The sequence below is a fragment of the Vidua chalybeata genome, chromosome 12 (assembly GCF_026979565.1).
Source record: "Vidua chalybeata isolate OUT-0048 chromosome 12, bVidCha1 merged haplotype, whole genome shotgun sequence".
NCBI classification, from domain to species: domain Eukaryota; kingdom Metazoa; phylum Chordata; class Aves; order Passeriformes; family Viduidae; genus Vidua; species Vidua chalybeata.
The window spans coordinates 20,282,711-20,299,910 of record NC_071541.1 but is presented as its reverse complement, the minus strand read 5'-3'; the positions used below and the strand labels follow the sequence as shown (position 1 = coordinate 20,299,910).

General features: G+C 56.2%; 2 protein-coding genes and 1 long non-coding RNA gene across 15 annotated transcripts in view; all 3 read right to left on the bottom strand.

Moving 5' to 3' along the window:
* Positions 1-9,429, bottom strand: part of LOC128794028 (uncharacterized) — a 64,489-nt gene extending 55,060 nt beyond the window's left edge. For 7 of the 13 annotated variants that reach the window (XM_053953603.1, XM_053953606.1, XM_053953597.1 and 4 more), the window contains exons 1-5: positions 9,157-9,429; positions 8,999-9,070; positions 8,813-8,911; positions 8,266-8,373; positions 7,544-7,615 (exon numbers count right to left, since the gene is read on the bottom strand). In XM_053953603.1, coding sequence (XP_053809578.1) covers positions 7,544-7,615; positions 8,266-8,373; positions 8,813-8,911; positions 8,999-9,070; positions 9,157-9,274 — 469 coding nt within the window. In that variant the 5' untranslated portion in view covers positions 9,275-9,429. The remainder of the gene's footprint in view (positions 1-7,543; positions 7,616-8,265; positions 8,374-8,812; positions 8,912-8,998; positions 9,071-9,156) is intronic. The other 6 variants (XM_053953592.1, XM_053953595.1, XM_053953594.1 and 3 more) reach the window with 3 other exon arrangements.
* LOC128794031 (uncharacterized) lies at positions 4,305-5,363 on the bottom strand. The gene is made up of 2 exons (XR_008432967.1): positions 5,274-5,363; positions 4,305-4,742 (listed from the first exon to the last, which is right to left on the bottom strand). It is a non-coding gene; the product is annotated as an uncharacterized LOC128794031 (long non-coding RNA).
* A 252-nt stretch (positions 9,430-9,681) lies between the features above and the next one.
* LOC128794030 (uncharacterized) lies at positions 9,682-13,823 on the bottom strand. Its single transcript, XM_053953609.1, has 10 exons — positions 13,430-13,823; positions 12,999-13,070; positions 12,562-12,633; positions 12,288-12,359; positions 12,099-12,200; positions 11,533-11,640; positions 10,800-10,871; positions 10,642-10,713; positions 10,456-10,554; positions 9,682-9,997 (listed from the first exon to the last, which is right to left on the bottom strand). Exons 1-10 carry the CDS (start codon positions 13,791-13,793, stop codon positions 9,855-9,857), a joined length of 1,176 nt encoding a protein of 391 aa, XP_053809584.1. The 5' UTR covers positions 13,794-13,823; the 3' UTR covers positions 9,682-9,854.
* Between the last annotated feature and the right edge of the window lie 3,377 nt (positions 13,824-17,200).

The window sequence follows — 17,200 nt, the reverse complement described above, 5'->3', positions numbered from 1 at the left end:
TAAAGGGAGGGTGCAGAATGGGGCCAGGAAAATGGGCACCCTGAGACAAAGAGGAGGCGGCTCAGAGGAGGCAAGACCGGGGGAGGCCAGAAGAGAAAGAAAGGCTCCTGCCGGACTCCGGAGAGCGAGAGTTCTCTCTCTGAGAGGGGTTGTGATAGCAGTCATTATGATTCTGAGTCTTGTAGGGGGAAAAGAAGTAGACCCCTGCGTAAAATGCTATCACCCCATATACGATGGAGAGAACGTGGAATCTCTAGTTCGGGTGCATACCAACCTGAGCCCCGTATGCTATAATAGCTCCCAATTGGATGTATGCCGGGAGGGAGGAAAAACTTATTGGATGACTAGAAACATTGCCTCTTTTAGGCAGAGACTCCTAGGGAACTGCCCTATGAAAGATACTTGGTTATGCTTTGAAAAGAAAGAAGAAGGAGTATCAAGTGGAATAGATATGATAAAGGAAAAGAGAGTTGAGATGGAGACTGGAAATAAAGACTGGGGAAGCCTGGGAGGGAAGAACCTATTTATAGACCTGATGGAGAGAATTAGTAAAGAATTGAACGTAACAGACTGTTGGATTTGTGGGGGTACACGAATGACAGACGTGTGGCCATGGGAAGGGGTGAGTTTGGGACCTAAAGAAGTATTAGAGGTACAGCAAGTGGAAGGGGGTCGGAGTAAGTTGGAAAAGAGAAGGAAAGAGAAGTGGGAGTTGAAAGCAGAAGTTATCAGGGAGGAATGTATCTTGAGAACTGGAGAAAAATTCCATACCCCTGTAGGAAAATTGGCTTGTAAGAGGTATCTGATTACCAAGGGGATCCCCTTCTTCACTCGGTGGGTACTCCAAGAACCAAATAGATACTGGACAAGAAATAAAAAGGAGAGGGGATGCATTTACAATGAGAGAAGCAACCTTTATGAATGTGCAGAGGAGAGAGCAAATCCTTTTAAGGGAGTAGGATCTATAGCTAAATTTTGGGATCTCCCTCATGAGGTTAAGGAGGAGTTTTGGGAAGCCCCAGAAGGTTTATTTTGGATTTGTGGGAGGGCGGCATACACCCACCTTCCCGGAGATTGGAAGGGGAGTTGTACAGTAGGGGCCATAAAACCTAGCTTCTTTCTACTACCCAAGGGAGCGGGTCGAGATCTAGGGGTTCCTGTTTATGACGATCTGAGGAAACTAAATCGAAAGAGAAAGAGGAGTTTGATTGATATCGGGGACACCCAAAAGTGGAAAGGGCAAGTGTGGACCCCAGATGAGATTATAAAGACCTATGGGCCGGCCACCTGGGCCCAAGATGGATCATGGGGCTACCGGACTCCGATATATATGTTAAATAGAATCATCAGGTTGCAAGCAGTCCTAGAAACAGTGTCTAACAGAACAGCTTTAGCCTTCGACTATGTCAGTGAGCAGTTATCTCAGACTCGAACAGTAGTCTACCAGATAAGATTAGCGGTAGACTACCTCCTGGCAGATGAAGGAGGGATCTGTGGCAAGTTTAACACCACAGAATGCTGTTTAGAAATCAATGACCGAAGTGAGGTAATCAGGAACATATCACAGGAAATAAGGAAGATTGCGCATGTAGGAACGCAGGAATGGTCCTCTCTCTTAGAAACAGATTGGTGGGATAACTTCTGGGGATGGAAAGGTGCATGGTGGAAGAAAGTGGCTGTTATTGGGATAATGGGACTAGCGGGATTACTGTTTCTTCCTTGTATCATCCCCTGCTTAACCCGATTGATTATATCAATAATCCAGTCCAGTCATTCGGTTCCCACAGAGAGCGCTAAGATCATGAAATTAGAAGATGTGGGAAGGAAAGAGGCTAGAAAACTGTATGCCAGATATAAGAAATGGGGAAAGCTATACGAAAGAGAAATAAATACAGCTGGTTGACGCGGGCTGAAGCCCGGTCAAAGAGAAAGAGGGGGGAGTTGTCATGGATAGAGTTTGTTAAAGTGGTTATGCAATGCTGTTCTCAATACTGTACACTTATCTGTTTTCTATATAATGTTAAGAGCTGATGGGTTGTTGTTGAAGTTATGACTTACCTGTTTTATCTTTCTGTATTCTGAAACCCAGATCCTTGTAAACCCTCTCCCTCGCGTCGGGTACTCCTGCCGCTGCTCCCCGAGAAGGTTTCCGGGTTCCCAAGATGCCTCGCGGAGAGTGCATATTAATTATCATATCTCCGGAATTACTAAAATCTGGATTATCCCTAGAAAGCGAGCCCAGAACTACAAATTACCGGTGCCCATGGGTCGGGGACAGTCCCTGGTAGCAGGAAGAGTGCATAAAAACATTCCGGGCTGGTCACTGCAACTTAGAAGAAGCCTAAAGAGGATCACCTCCTAAGACTGCGGGCCGATTGACGAGTCTCGGACGTGTTCCAAAGAAGGTGGAGACTTCCGACCCTGCCGGTATCCGACAGGATCGAGGCCCTTCCTCCATTCGCCGGCTCGAGGGAGCAGCGGTGGCGTCGCGAACCCCGAGCCCCCTACCCCTTAAGCTGAAATCTCTTAATAAAGGCCTGTTTGGTTGGAGCACAAGGTCTCCTAGGCCCATTTATATCAACCAGGACCACAAGAGCACATCGTCCTGAGGATGTAAAAATGCCTGTTCTTGCTGGAACATTGCTGTTGCGTGACAGCCCTGCAGGCAGAGCAGGCAGCTGTAGGGATGTTGACTCGTTTCCCTGGTGCCAGCCATGCTGCATGCATCGGAGCTCCTGGGTGTTGGTGCTCGCTGGGACACGGCCCGGCCCGGCACCACGGGGAGTTACAAAGCGCCTTCAAGGAATCCCCACACGTTAAAGCACACGATTCAGCCTGGGATTTTAAGTTGTTTGTCAACTTAAAGAGGGCCTAAACAAGTCTGCAAGAGGCCTAAACAAGTCTCCTATGAATTCTCTCCGTGGCAAGTTCAGTTCCGTCCCCGAATGCCCCTCAGCGTTCCCAAGGCAGTGGCAGGAGCCAGGCGCTCAGCCGGAGCCCCGCTGGGCAGGAAGAGCGCGACACAGAGCGAGCCCTTGGTGCCTGGGATGGCCACAGGCCCGGGAGAGCCGAGCGGGCAGCGCCAGGGCCCTGCTCAGGGCTCCCCAGGCTCCTGTGGCATCGGTTCCGTCCCCTCGGGCGCTGAGCGGTGCCCGGTCCCGCCGCTCTGCCTGCGGGGCTGCCTGTGCCCGGCTCCGCTGGAGGCAGGGCCGGGGCTGCGGCCCCTGGGCTCGGGGTGCCGCCTGCCCGGCGCTCAGCACCGCCCGTGCCGTGCCCGTGCAGCGCGACCCGGCGGGGCAGCTCCGCCTCGCCCCCTCGCCACAGCCGTCCCGGCAGGGCGGCTGCCCCTGGGCCGCGGCAGCCCCGAGCCGGACGGGCCCGGGAGGGCCAAGCAGGGAAGCCGGGAGGGCTCCGGCCCCTGCGTGCCTCAGAAGAGACTCCAGCCCCACTGCCTGCAGCAGGAGGGACGCAAAGCACCGGCACGCTTATGAGAGTCCGCAGCCCTCTCCACATCTGAAATGAGACCCCAAAACCCCATCACGGGCCCCAGCAGAGACCCCCAGCACCCTGCACACCGTGGGAGACATCCCAAGCCCCCTGCGTGCCTCACACAGGATTCCAAATCCCTTGCATGACTTACAGTGGACCCCCAGAGTCCTCCATGCCTCAGAGAGAACCTAAAATATCCCTGTGTGTCTCACAAGGGACCCTAGTCCCTCGTGCACCCTTTGGGGGACTCCAAAGCCCCCACGTGCCTTATGGGGAAGCCCAGGCCAGCTAGGCCAAGTGTTTTGACCTGGAAATCAAGTGTGATTGCAGCTGGCTTGTTGTGCCTCTGGGGCTGTTCATCAGCCCCATCAGGCCCCGAGGCCACACAGCCCTTCCCTTCCCTTCTGGCCCTCGCCCAGAGGAGCAGACCCTGTGCAGCACCCTGGATTGCTGATGGCCCATCAATTAGGTCCTATCAAGTGTGTGTTAATTAGGGAGGAGCTTTGTTTTGCCTGCTGGCATTGCAGGTCAGGCTGTGTCCCTGGAGATGTTCTTGATGGCTTCCCTCTTTTCCTGGGCATGCCACTGGAGGAGCTCCAGGCCCAGATGATCCCACGGAAGGAAATGTGCCCTCAGCCCAGGGACGCTCAGCATGGGCTCCCCCAGCCCCTCGGGGCCCCGCCGCTGCTCACAGCAGCCCCTGCCTGGCTCCTGCCTGCCCTCACCGTGGGCATCCACGGCTGCTCCTGGGCATGGAGCTCAGCCAGTGCTGGTGCCGGCTGGGCTTTGCTGGTGGTACCACCCAGACACGGGGGTGACAGCTCCATCTCTTTATTGCAACCGAAGTGGGGGCCATCACCTACCCTGGCAGGGGCGGGGGGTTACCTTCAATAGCATTTAGGGGGCAGGGCCAGGGAGCTTAGGGGCAGAGGAGGGACCATGTTGGTCTCAGTTGGGGCTGGAGGGTGCTGGGCTGGTACCGGGGTCTTTAGAAGAACTGGGGAATGGGCTGGGACGGGACAGAGGGAGATCAAAAATGGGTGAAGGCAGCTTGGGGATACCCATGGGGAGAGGAAGTGGCAGTGGGATCTACAGGGTCTTTGGAGATTTCCTTTTTAGAGAGATCTACTGATGTCCTCTTTGCGGAACTCCAGAAAGGGCTGACCAGGCCCTTATTACTGCTGGAGGTGCTCCACAAGCAGTCTGGGTGTGAGGGGAAGCCCCCGCCTTTCATCTCCTGTCCAGAGCTGCGACTGTGGAAAGAGAGGAGAGCCTGAGGCCCCAGCTGCCAGTGGCATACTGGGACCCTCCTGCACAGCAGGGCCCAGAGCTGGCAAGGCTCCCCAGCCCGGCTGGAGCTGCTGGCACACCTTGGCCCAGCTGGACAGCTGCCCCTCAAGGCCCCGGCGAGCAGGGGACGGCTCTGGGCAGGCTCCCTGGCCAGGAGCGGGCCCCAGAGCGCGACTGCCTTTCAAGGGCAATCTCGTCCCTGCTCTTTCTCCTCCCCACCTTGCCTGGCCTCTGCCCTGTGCCCCTGGGGCTGCTCTTGGCCAGGCAGCCTCAGTGGGAGCCAGCACTGGCTGCAGCCCCAGCGGGCCCCCCAGGACAAGGCCCAGCAATTAAGAGGCCAATGAAAGCACTGAGCAGCAGCAAAACCCTCAGCAGAGTTCTTGGGGCAACCACAGACTGGCCACAACTCCACTGCAGCCTCTCTGGGAACCTTTCCTGTCTATAAGAGACTTTCAAAATAAGCTGTTTGAGGGGAAAAGCAACAAAGCACTCACCGTTTTCTCTTCCAGGAATACCAGATTCTAAAGCAGCACAACATGAAGACAAGCTCCAAAAGAAGCATGCCTGCCATTAACCCTAGCCAGTAGCCTGTTCCATGACAGAAACCCCTTCCAATGCCCTTCTGGGAATCTGGAACAGGTGCTGTGGTGCTGGCTGCATCTGTGGGAGCAACGGGGAGCGTGAGCCCGCGCTGTGCTGCACTGCTGAGCTGGCAGCAGGGTGCATACGGCCAGGACGTTCTCTGTTTCCCCCAGAGCTGGGGCCTGCAGGCACCTTGCCGCCCCTTGGCACAGGCTGTGCCACCCAACAAAGCCCAGCAGGCCGGGAGGAGAGCCCAGGGCCAGCGCAGCTGCTTGGGCAGTCGCTGCTTTGAGGGACATGGGCCAAACCCTTCCCTGAGCAGCCCCTGGCAGCCCTGGGCCTCGCTGCCCTGGGACAGCTCCCCCAGCCCCAGGGGACAGAGTCAGGCCCTGTCAGGAGCCAGTGCAGCCCCTGCCCAGTCAGGAGCCAGGGCTGGCTCTGGCCCTGGGCTCACAGCAGGGCTCCCTCTCGGGGCTGCTCCCGTGCCTTGGGCCTCTGGGCACTCAGGGCCAGCTCCGGGAGCAGCTGCAGCAGGAGGGGCGTTGGTGCGCGAGTCCCGATTCCCCGGGGCTGTGAACGAGCTCCAGAGGCCTGGAAGCCGAGGCGCCTCCAGCTTTGGCTGCTGCTGGGCCGTGCAAGGGCAGGTCCTGGGGGAAGAGCTGCTGCCACACAGCCCCGCCGAGGGCTGAGCCCGGCTGAGCCCAGCACAGCAGTTACCTCCTGTGCCTGTGCCCGTGCCTGGCATCTCCTTCCTTCTTGCAGCAGAGCTTGCCACTGAGCCACTGCTTCCTCCGGGATGTGCCTCCTTTTGCAGAGATGTTTGGTCTGTCACTTGAAAAAGGAAGAGGCACAGCTGGATCAGATGGAAACATTCCCCATTGGAGAGGTGGCATCTTCCGGAGGCAATGCTTGTCAAAGTCACAGGTAAAGATCAGGAGAATGCCCAGGCTGTGGGGGCCAGAGAACTCCCTTGTGCAAACAGCTGCATCTCCTGATCTGCTCAGACACGGGGAAATTGCAGGGGATCTCAGGGTGTGCATAACTCGTGGTGCAGTTTGGGCTCCCTGTCAGCTGCTGCCAAATGCCTTCCTGCAGCGGCTGGGGAGAAGCTGCAGCCAGGCCAGGCTGGGAAACAGCCCTGCAGGCCGTGAAAGCAGCAGCGGGACAGCCAGGCTGCCATGGATCCCTTCCTGCTGTGCCGGGCATGGCGTGTCCAGATGTGCAGGGAAATCCCCCGGCTGCTGAGTCCCAGAGAAGGCTGAGGGGAATGTACCCACCTTGTCCTCCCTGTGCTTCCTTCTGTGTTTGTCTCAGGAATTCATTTGACTTATGAGACTTTGTGGCGGCAGTATCTTGGGTCTTTCCTTTTGGAGGACCTTAAGAGAAAGAGTGAAAGTTGTTCCATTTCCCAGGAATGGATCCCACAAAACCAGTGCACAGCCTGTGGGGTCAGCAGGGGCACACTACTCACCCCTGCGACGGGAGGTCTGTTGGTGCGCAGCATCCAGCCCAGGAGCTGGAGAAGTCCTCTCTGCAGACACACCTGTAACTCAACAGCCACAGGAGCTTCTGTCATCTCTGCAGTTCTGCACGGGCAGCACTGAGCTGCAGGAGCGCTGAGGGGATGGTGCAGGGCGAGGGCACACACGTGCATGGTTCTGTCCTGGCACCTGCAGCAATGCCCCCCTGGCCGAGCTTTGGGCTCTGAGCTGGCAGCTCTCCCAGGGGGAAAGGCCTTGACCTACCCTCAGCATCTCCCAGAGGGTCAGTACTGGGTATGGGTTGGGAAGCTGCACCACCTACAGCAACAGGTTCAGCTGCAAAGAAAGGCAGGACAGAAGAGCTCCCGTGGCGCTGTAGGAGATCCTCAGGCTGCACCCAAGGCTCGGCCCCGGGGCGCAGCCCTGGGCCCAGCCCCTTCCCTCTCTGCTCTTCTCCCTGGCTGCACAGAGCACACGGAAGGACACACTGGCATTGCACATGGGAGGAAGATGGACAGCCAAATGCTCCTTCCTCCCACTGACAGCGATCCTGTGGGATCGCTCCGGGCTCCAGAAGGGAGCAGGGCAAGGCTTCCAGTTTCCTTCAAACTTAAGATGATGTTAAGGGAAATGGCTCATGAGTGAGCCCTTGTCACATTGACTCAGGTTATTCTCTCAGGAAAGGCACACTGAAAACTTGCCTCCAACATCCTCCAAGATCTTCAAGCCATTTTCCAGCAGGGCTTCCAAATAATCCAATTTGCGATCCCAATCTAGAAGGGAGCACAGATCAGAACCATTTCCATGGTGTGCTGGAGTCCCCCTCTGCCTCAGGGAACTGAGTACTGCAAGGGGGTTGGGTAAGGCTGTGGGAACCAGATGGAAATGGATATGACCAAAGCTGCACAGGGGCCTGGGGAGCTCTAGGCTGGCTCCTGGTCACTCTCCACACTCTTTCCCTGCCCTGTGCAACATCCCTGGAGGGGCAGCTGGAGCAGCCCAGGGCGCTGGGGGCTTTCTTCCTCCCACAGTGGAAAACCTCCCTAAAGGCCAAGGGTAGACTGCAGCAGGCAGTGCCACAACTGTCTTTCCCTCCCTCTGTCCCTCCTGCCCTCCTTCTGCTGGGACACTTCCCAGAGCCCCAGGGGACGTAGCCAGGTGCTCACAGGACACACTGGAGCCTTGCTCCTGCCCTCTGCACTTTCCCCACCATGGGCTCCCTGTGCAGTCTCTCCCAGGTTTCAGGATGTGTCTCCCACAGAGGGACCCCAGCAGGACTGCTCAGTACCCGAGTGCCCTGAGCCTGCTCAGGATAATTCCCCTGGGCTGTTTCGCTCTTGTCTGGGCTGTGCCTGCACTGCCAAGCAGCAGAGAGGGCAGCTCAAGCCTCAGCAGGGCTCAGGCCCAGAGACACAGCAATTACCTCCAGTGACTGTGCCTGGCATCGCCTCCCTTCCTGCAGCAGAGGCTGCCAATGAGCCACTGGTTCCTCCGGGAAACTCAGCCTTTAGCACAGCCTCTCCTTCCATCTCTGGAGAAAGGAAGAGGCACAGCTGGATCAGGTGGGGCTGTTCCCCATTGGGGATGGGGCATCTTCAGGATGCCAGGCTTGTCAAAGACATTGATATGGATCAGGAAATGTCCCAAGCTCTTGTCACTGGGCCAGAGCACTCCCTTGTGAGTAGCACACCCTTGCAATCAGCTGCACCTCCTGATCTGCTCAGACACTGGGAAATTGCAGGGGATCCCAGAATGTGCATGGCCCATGATGCAGTTTGGCCACCCTGTCAGCTGGTGCCAAATGCAGAGGCTGGGGACTGGGAAACAGCCCTGCAAGGTGTGAAAGCAACAGTGGGGCCGCAAGGCTGCCATGGATTCCTTCCCACTGTTCCGCGCACAGCGTGTTCAGATGTGCAGGGAAAGCCCCTGGCTGCTGAGTCCCAGGGGAAGGCTGAGGGAAATGCTCTCACCATGCCCTTTGTGCAGTTTCTTCACTATTTGTTTCAGGATGTTGTTTGACTCAAGCGATTCCTTCCCTCCTCTAGGTTTGTTCTTCCCTCTCGGAGGACCTTAACAGAAAGTAGTTCCATTTCCCAGGACTGCATGCCACAAAACCAGTGCACAGCCTGTGGGGTCAGCAGGGACACACTACTCACCCCTGCGAATGGAGCCGGGCTTGCGTGGAGCAATCAGCAAAGGGGCAGGAAAATTTCTCCCTGCAGACACAGCTGTAATTGAACAGCCAGAGAAGCTTCTGTCACCTGTCCTGGCAGGCTGTCAGCAATTACTCCTTGGTGGGACAGTGGGAACACACCTGCAGGAGGCTCCAAGGGCTTCAGAACTTCATTCAGCCAAGCTAATGGAGGAGCCTTCCCATCAACCTCATCTAGAACGGAGCACAGATGAGAACATATTTCAGGGTGTGCTGGCATCCCCTTCTGCCTCTGAGAAATGGGCACTGCAAGGCAGTTGGGTAAGGCTGTGGGAGCCAGATGTCAATGGACATGGCCAAAGCTGCACAGGGGCCTGGGGAACTCTGGGCTGGCTCCTGGTCACTCTCCACACTCTTTCCCTGCCCTGTGCAACATCCCTGGAGGGGCAGCTGGAGCAGCCCATGGCCCAATGGGAGTCTCTCACTCCCATGCAGAGGAAATCCTCCCTAAAGGCCAGGGGAAGACTGCAGCAGGCAGTGCCACAACTGTCCCTCCCTCCCTCCCTCCCTCTGTCCCTCCTGCCCTCCTTCTGCTAGGACACCTCCCCCAGCCCGAGGGCCCATAGCCAGTCCCTCTCAGGACACACTGGAGCCTTGCTCTTGCCCTCTGCCCTTTCCCCACCATGGTCACCCTGTGCAGTCTCTCCCAGGTTTCGGGATGTGTCTCCCACAGAGGGTCCCCAGCAGGACTGCTCAGTACCCGAGTGCCCTAAGCCTGCTCAGGATAATTCCCCTGGGCTGTGCCGCTATTGTCTGGGCTGTGCCCGCACTGCCAAGCAGCAGAGAGGGCAGCTCAAGCCTCAGCAGGGCTCAGGCCCAGAGGCACAGCAATTGCCTCCAGTGACTGTGCCTGGCATCGCCTCCCTTCCTGCAGCAGAGGCTGGCACAGAATCACTGCTTCCTCTGGGAAATGCTTCCTTCTGCACAGCCTCTCCTTCCATCTCTGGAGAATGGAAAAGAGACAGCTGGATCAGATGGAAACATTCCCTTTTGGGAATGGGGAAAGTGACAGCTTCAGGAGGCGATACTTGTGAAAGGCATGGGTAAGGATCGGAAAACACTCAGGATTTTGGGACTGTCGGATGCTGGTCCCTTCTCCAAACAGCCCCTAAACCAGATCCACCCAAAGACTGGGAAATTGCAGGGGATCTCAGGGTGTGCACGGCCCATGGTGCAGTTTGGGCTCCCTGTCAGCTGCTGCCAAATGCCTTCCTGCAGCGGCTGGGGAGAAGCTGCAGCCAGGCCAGGCTGGGAAACAGCCCTGCAGGCCGTGAAAGCAGCAGCGGGGCAGCCAGGCTGCCATGGATCCCTTCCCGCTGTGCCGGGCACGATGTGTCCAGATGTGCAGGGAAAGCCCCCGGCTGCTGAGTCCCAGGGGAAGCCTGGGGGAAATGCTCTCACCATGCTCTTTGTGCAGTTTCTTCACTATTTGTTTCAGGATGTTGTTTGACTCAAGCAATTCCTTCTCTCCTCTAGGTTTGTTCTTCCCTCTCGGAGGACCTTAACAGAAAGTAGTTCCATTTCCCAGGACTGCATGCCACAAAACCAGTGCACAGCCTGTGGGGTCAGCAGGGACACACTACTCACCCCTGCGAAGGGAGCCGGGCTTGCGCGGAGCAATCAGCAAAGGGGCAGGAAAATTCCTCCCTGCAGACACAGCTGTAATTGAACAGCCAGAAAAGCTTCTGTCACCTGTCCTGGCAGGCTGTCAGCAATTACTCCTTGGTGGGACAGTAGGAACATACCTGCAGGAGGCTCCAAGGGCTTCAGAACTTCATTCAGCCAAGCTAATGGAGAAGCCTTCCCATCAGCCTCATCTAGAACGGAGCACAGATGAGAACATATTTCAGGGTGTGCTGGGATCCCCTTCTGCCTCTGAGAAATGGGCACTGCAAGGCAGTTGGGTAAGGCTGTGGGAGCCAGATGTCAATGGACATGGCCAAAGCTGCACAGGGGCCTGGGGAACTCTGGGCTGGCTCCTGGTCACTCTCCACACTCTTTCCCTGCCCTGTGCAACATCCCTGGAAGGGCAGCTGGAGCAGCCCACGGCCCAATGGGAGTCTCTCACTCCCATGCAGAGGAAATCCTCCCTAAAGGCCAGGGGAAGACTGCAGCAGGCAGTGCCACAACTGTCCCTCCCTCCCTCCCTCCCTCCCTCCCTCCTGCCCTCCTTCTGCTAGGACACCTCCCCCAGCCCGAGGGCCCATAGCCAGTCCCTCTCAGGACACACTGGAGCCTTGCTCTCACCCTCTGCACTTTCCCCACCATGGGCACCCTGTGCAGTCTCTCCCAGGTTTCGGGATGTGTCTCCCACAGAGGGACCCCAGCAGGACTGCTCAGTACCCGAGTGCCCTGAGCCTGCTCAGGATAATTCCCCTGGGCTGTGCCGCTCTTGTCTGGGCTGTGCCCGCACTGCCAAGCAGCAGAGAGGGCAGCTCAAGCCTCAGCAGGGCTCAGGCCCAGAGGCACAGCAATTACCTCCAGTGACTGTGCCTGGCATCGCCTCCCTTCCTGCAGCAGAGGCTGGCACAGAATCACTGCTTCCTCTGGGAAATGCTTCCTTCTGCACAGCCTCTCCTTCCATCTCTGGAGAATGGAAAAGAGACAGCTGGATCAGATGGAAACATTCCCTTTTGGGAATGGGGAAAGTGACAGCTTCAGGAGGCGATACTTGTGAAAGGCATGGGTAAGGATCGGAAAACACTCAGGATTTTGGGACTGTCGGATGCTGGTCCCTTCTCCAAACAGCCCCTAAACCTGATCTACCCAAAGACTGGGAAATTGCAGGGGATCTCAGGGTGTGCACGGCCCATGGTGCAGTTTGGGCTCCCTGTCAGCTGCTGCCAAATGCCTTCCTGCAGCGGCTGGGGAGAAGCTGCAGCCAGGCCAGGCTGGGAAACAGCCCTGCAGGCCGTGAAAGCAGCAGCGGGGCAGCCAGGCTGCCATGGATCCCTTCCCGCTGTGCCGGGCACGGTGTGTCCAGATGTGCAGGGAACGCCCCCGGCTGCTGAGTCCCAGGGGAAGCCTGGGGGAAATGCACCCACCTTGTCCTGCCTGCAGCATTTCCCTCAGCATTTGCCACATGAGTTCAGATGGTTCCAGGGATATCTTGTTTGCTGTGTCTTTGATCTTCTCTGTCCGAGGACCTTAACAGAAATTATTTCCATTTCCCAGGACTGGATGCCACAAAACCAGTGCACAGCCTGTGGGGTCAGCAGGGACACACCACTCACCCTTGTGATGGGAGCTGGGCTTGTGTGCAACTTCCACCAAAGGTCCTGGGAAAGTCCACTCTGCAGACACACCTGTAACTCAACAGCCACAGGAGCTTCTGTCATCTCTGCAGATCTGCACAAGCAGCACTGAGCCGCAGAAGTGCTGAGGGGATGGTGCAGTGCGAGGGCACACACGTGCATGGTTCTGTCCTGGCACCTGCAGCAATGCCCCCCTGGCCGAGCTTTGGGCTCTGAGCTGGCAGCTCTCCCAGGGGGAAAGGCCTTGACCTACCCTCAGCATCTCCCAGAGGGTCAGTACTGGGTATGGGTTGGGAAGCTGCACCACCTTCAGCAACAGGTTCAGCTGCAAAGAAAGGCAGGACAGAAGAGCTCCCGTGGCGCTGTAGGAGATCCTCAGGCTGCACCCAAGGCTCAGCCCGGGGGCGCAGCCCTGAGCCCTGTCCCTTCCCTCTCTGCTCTCCTTCGTGGCTGCACAGAGCACACGGAAGGACACACTGGCATTGCACATGGGAGGAAGATGGACAGCCAAATGCTCCTTCCTCCCACTGACAGCGATCCTGTGGGATCGCTCCGGGCTCCAGAAGGGAGCAGGGCAAGGCTTCCCGTTTCCTTCAAACTTAAGATGATGTTAAGGGAAATGGCTCATGAGTGAGCCCTTGTCACATTGACTCAGGTTATTCTCTCAGGAAAGGCACACTGAAAACTTGCCTCCAACATCCTCCAAGAACTTCAAGCCGTCATTCATCAGGACTTCCAAATAATCCAAGTCATGATCCCAGTCTAGAAGGGAGCACAGATCAGAACCATTTCCATGGTGTGCTGGGATCCCCTTCTGTCTTTGGGAGCGGGGCACTGCAAGGCAGTTGGGTAAGGCCGTGGCAGCCAGATGTGAAAGGACACGGCCAAAGCTGCACAGGGGCCTCGGGAGCTCTGGGCTGGCTCCTGGTCACTCTCCATCCTCCTTGCAGGCCCTGTGCAACATCCCTGGCAGGGAGGGTGGAGCAGCCCAGAGCCCATTGGGACTCTCTCCCTCCCACAGCGGAAACCCTCCCTAAAGCCCAGGGGAAAACCATCCCACAGCGCTTCCCGGCGAGCAGGGAGCGCTCTCCCGGGAAAGGGGAGCCAGGCTGCCGGCTCACCTGCTCCCCGCACTTGCAACGGAGCAGCCTGGGCAGCCCTGGCAAGCAGGGCCACGGCCAGGAGGAGCGGGAGGAAGAGGCGTAGAGCAAGGGCCATGGTGCCTCGCCCTCTGCCAGTCCCGCAGCTCTTGCTGCCACCGCTGTCCTGACACCACTGTCCCAATGTCAGCACCACTGCTGCCACCGCCGCTGCTGCCGCAACAGTTGTGCTCAAGGACTGACTGCTCGGTCCTTGTGGTGCTGTGCAGCCACGGGGCTCTGGCACCTCTGTGACCTCAGAGCCTGCTGTGACCTCAGCCTGCTGTGACCCCAGAGCCTGCTGTGACCTCATGGCATTGGCTGTACCCCCAGAGTGTACCCCCATCTGTACAAATGGACTGCTCTGATTGTAAATGTTTTGCTTCATCCAAGGGCCATTGCTCAGCAAAACCTTTATTTTGCCTGCTTACATTGCTGGTCAGACTGTGTGCCTGGAGACGCTCTTGATTGTTACGGTATAAATTTATTTTATTGTTTCCTTGTTAGGTGGTTCGTTCTGTTGTACCCCAATTTTCACCCTGAGTTTGCTTACCCCCGGGTTTTACCCTCCCTCAAAGCTGACCCTCATGCCATTCCCTGCCTCTTGTTCAGCTCTTTCCCTGCCTGTCATAGCAACCCAGTCCCTTGGTCCCCAAACCTTCCCTGCCACTTTCACATGGGGCCAATCCCTGATTGCAACACCCCTTTGGAATTCCCCTATTCCTCGAAGCCCCACTGGCCCATGTGGCCCATCCTCTCCACCCTCCTACCCCAACTGGCTCCAGACACTTGGTGTAATCCCCCCACTTCTCCCCTGAGGATTCCCTGTTGGTTAGCTGTTTGTATGTGCCCCCTGACTTGTATCTTGCACAGGAGTGCCCGGGGCTCTTTGTTTCTGTTCTTTTCACCTGAAATAAACCCTTTCATGTGGAACCTCATGTGGAACGGAGAGCTGCCTCCTCTCTCCTCTGCCTGGTCCCTGTTGTGGCTTGTTTCTGGCACCTTCCAGCAAGTGGCTCTAAAGGTTCTGCCTCTGGTAAATCCCCCTGCTGAGGCAGTTCCGCACTCCTGGTGTGTCGCAGGTGTTCTAAGAGCGAGCCCGGGTTCTGACAGTCACTTCACTAATCTGCCGAATGTCCCTTCTGAAGAATGCCTCCTCTGGTGCTCTGCCACCTCACACACCAAAGCGTGATTCACATACTGCAGCCCAGAGTTAGGTTTTTGCAGCATTGAAATGGGTGTGGTCAGCAGGATTGCTGGGGATAAATCGCTACAGAACTGAACTAAAAATGGGGGCACCATCCCAGGCTGGACTTAAATAGGCACAGGAATTTTGGAAAGATGAGGATGTACTATATGTATATGATAATTCGTGCAAATAAGATTGTTGTATATTTTATTGTCATGTACTGTTAAGATATACTCTTATAAGAAGTTTTAAAATGCAAATGCCAGTGACAGGGATTGCAACACAATGTCAAAACCACCTGGACAAGTGAGGGAGAACTCAATTTACAATCAAATGAACGTGGCCAGCCCGGAGATGGATCGTCCATCAGGGCGGTCTGAGGAGCACCCGGACGAAGAATACGCGATAAATATCTGAGATTGAGATAGCCAGAGCCATCGGGGAGATACGTCTCAATGCCGAATTCCGGGAACGCGATCATGGGTGCTCATCACTCTCCGGACGTGTTTTGTTCAACTTGCCACAGAGAAAGAACTCCACCTGAATATGTGCAGTCCAAAAAGGAAGAAAAGGGACTCTGCCTCGGGCAAGAAAAACCGTATAAAAATTGCTCGGGCAGGACAGTCGGCGTGAAGCATAGGGGACCCTCTGCTGTAGCGGTCAAACCTGTGTCTCACCGAAGTGCTGATACCCGGGTTCAGCGCTGCCTTGTTTTGGATAGTGGCTTTTCATTGTTATTCTCTAAATTTTTATTTGGATCAATTAATACTTTTTCTTTAATTAAGAAATTGGAGCATTAATTTATCGCAAGGACAAGATAGCAGAGAGCAATGTAAAAATCGGCTGAAAATAAAAGGAGGAAATGCTAAAGGAGTTATTTGTGCACATTTGGGGGTTTGTTTTTCTTGGATGCAGAGCAAAATCAAAAGCTCCTAAATGCCCAAAAGATTGGAAATGTGGAATGTCCTCCATAGCAGAGTGTCAGACCTCTGGATCCCTAAAACAATTTTATCATGGTGGAACAGTGGCAGCTTGAGCTGGTGCCTCTGGGGGACCCTGAACAAAGAACCTCTGGGCTTTTATACCCTCCCAGCTGAAGTGGGATAGTCGGGGTCTTCCTGCTGTGTCCGAGTGCCCGGTCACTGGCTGGCACCGCAGGTCCCCAGGTCCTCTGCTGAGCCATCCCTCTCCTACAGTCAAGTTCAGTCTGTCACATTTGGCTTTTCTCTCTGACCCACCACCAGGACCACAAGAGCACATCGTCCTGAGGATGTAAAAATGCCTGTTCTTGCTGGAACCTTGCTGTTGCGTGACAGCCCTGTTATGAATGAATTCAGTAAAAGTTACATATTTGTTGTGCCCCCATGTTCATTCCAATTGTACCCCCCTTGTTATGTCTCCCACTGTGGATGTCTCTCCCTGTTCATTCCAGTTGTGCCCTGGTTGTAATACACCCCCCCTGTTTGCTGCTTCTATATGTCTCCCCATGTCCCTTCTAACTGTACCCTTGTTGTAATACCCCCCCTGGTTGTTATATGCTCCCCTATGTTCACTGGTGTTTCATAATACCCCCCTGTTACCCCTTGTTAAATCCCTTTATTGTTACCCTCATTCAGTCCCTCGGGCATTGCCTTCGCTGCTCCCAAAAATGGCGGCCAGAAACAACCTCGGCAGTATGCAAATGAGGTGAAGCAGAATAGAATCCACCAAAAGGGCCTAAAAACACCAAAATAACGTGGAAACTCGAGGAACCAAGTGACTGGACCTAGTGGGAAGAGTCCTCCCATGCCATCAATCGAGTTCTGGAGGTCACCACCACCTAAAAGTAGTCAGACCGAGATGAGGACCCTAGTCTACGAGCCACTAATTGTCTTCCTAGGCAGGCCCTCGAGGACGGAAGCCCCAGTTCTGCTGTGAAGCACAACTGCTCACCTCCTCGTCTGCGTCGCCGAAGGGAGCAGCGACGGTGTGCGCGACCCCTCGGGCCCCCACCCAGAGCTGATCACCTAATAAAGGCCTTTTAAAAGGAGCTGGTCTCCTGGCCCTTAATTTACATCAGGTGGGGCGCTCGTCCGGGATAGCCACGCCCACCAAGGACCCCAGGACTGGGACAGCCGCCCACCCTGGGCCTCCGAGGGACTGCTGGCTGCCTGGACCAAGGGATCAGCCTGGGACCACGCGACGCACAGGAGCACTGGAAGGGTGAGTAATTCCGGTGGCGGGCGAAGGGGGCGAGCGAAAGGAGTGTGAGTGAGACGAGGGCCGGCAGCTCGGACCCTCGACGCGATTGTGGACCCCTAGTACCGCGGTTTCGGACTCCCGCGAGGGGGCCGGCCGGGAACGGGGGGAAGCGAAAGGATTGGGTGAGTGAGGCGTCCCCTGGGGATAGTAAGGTTCCCCCCACTGGGCGTGCAGGGGAAAGCCAGGAGTGAGTGGCACGCAGTGGGGCTAGGTCTCCCCTGGTAGGACCGTTGCGGTCTGGGTAGGTCCGGGCGTGTGGACTACCCAGACATTTGAGTGCGTCACACGCATTAGGGGTCTGGGTAGGTCCGGGCGTGTGGACT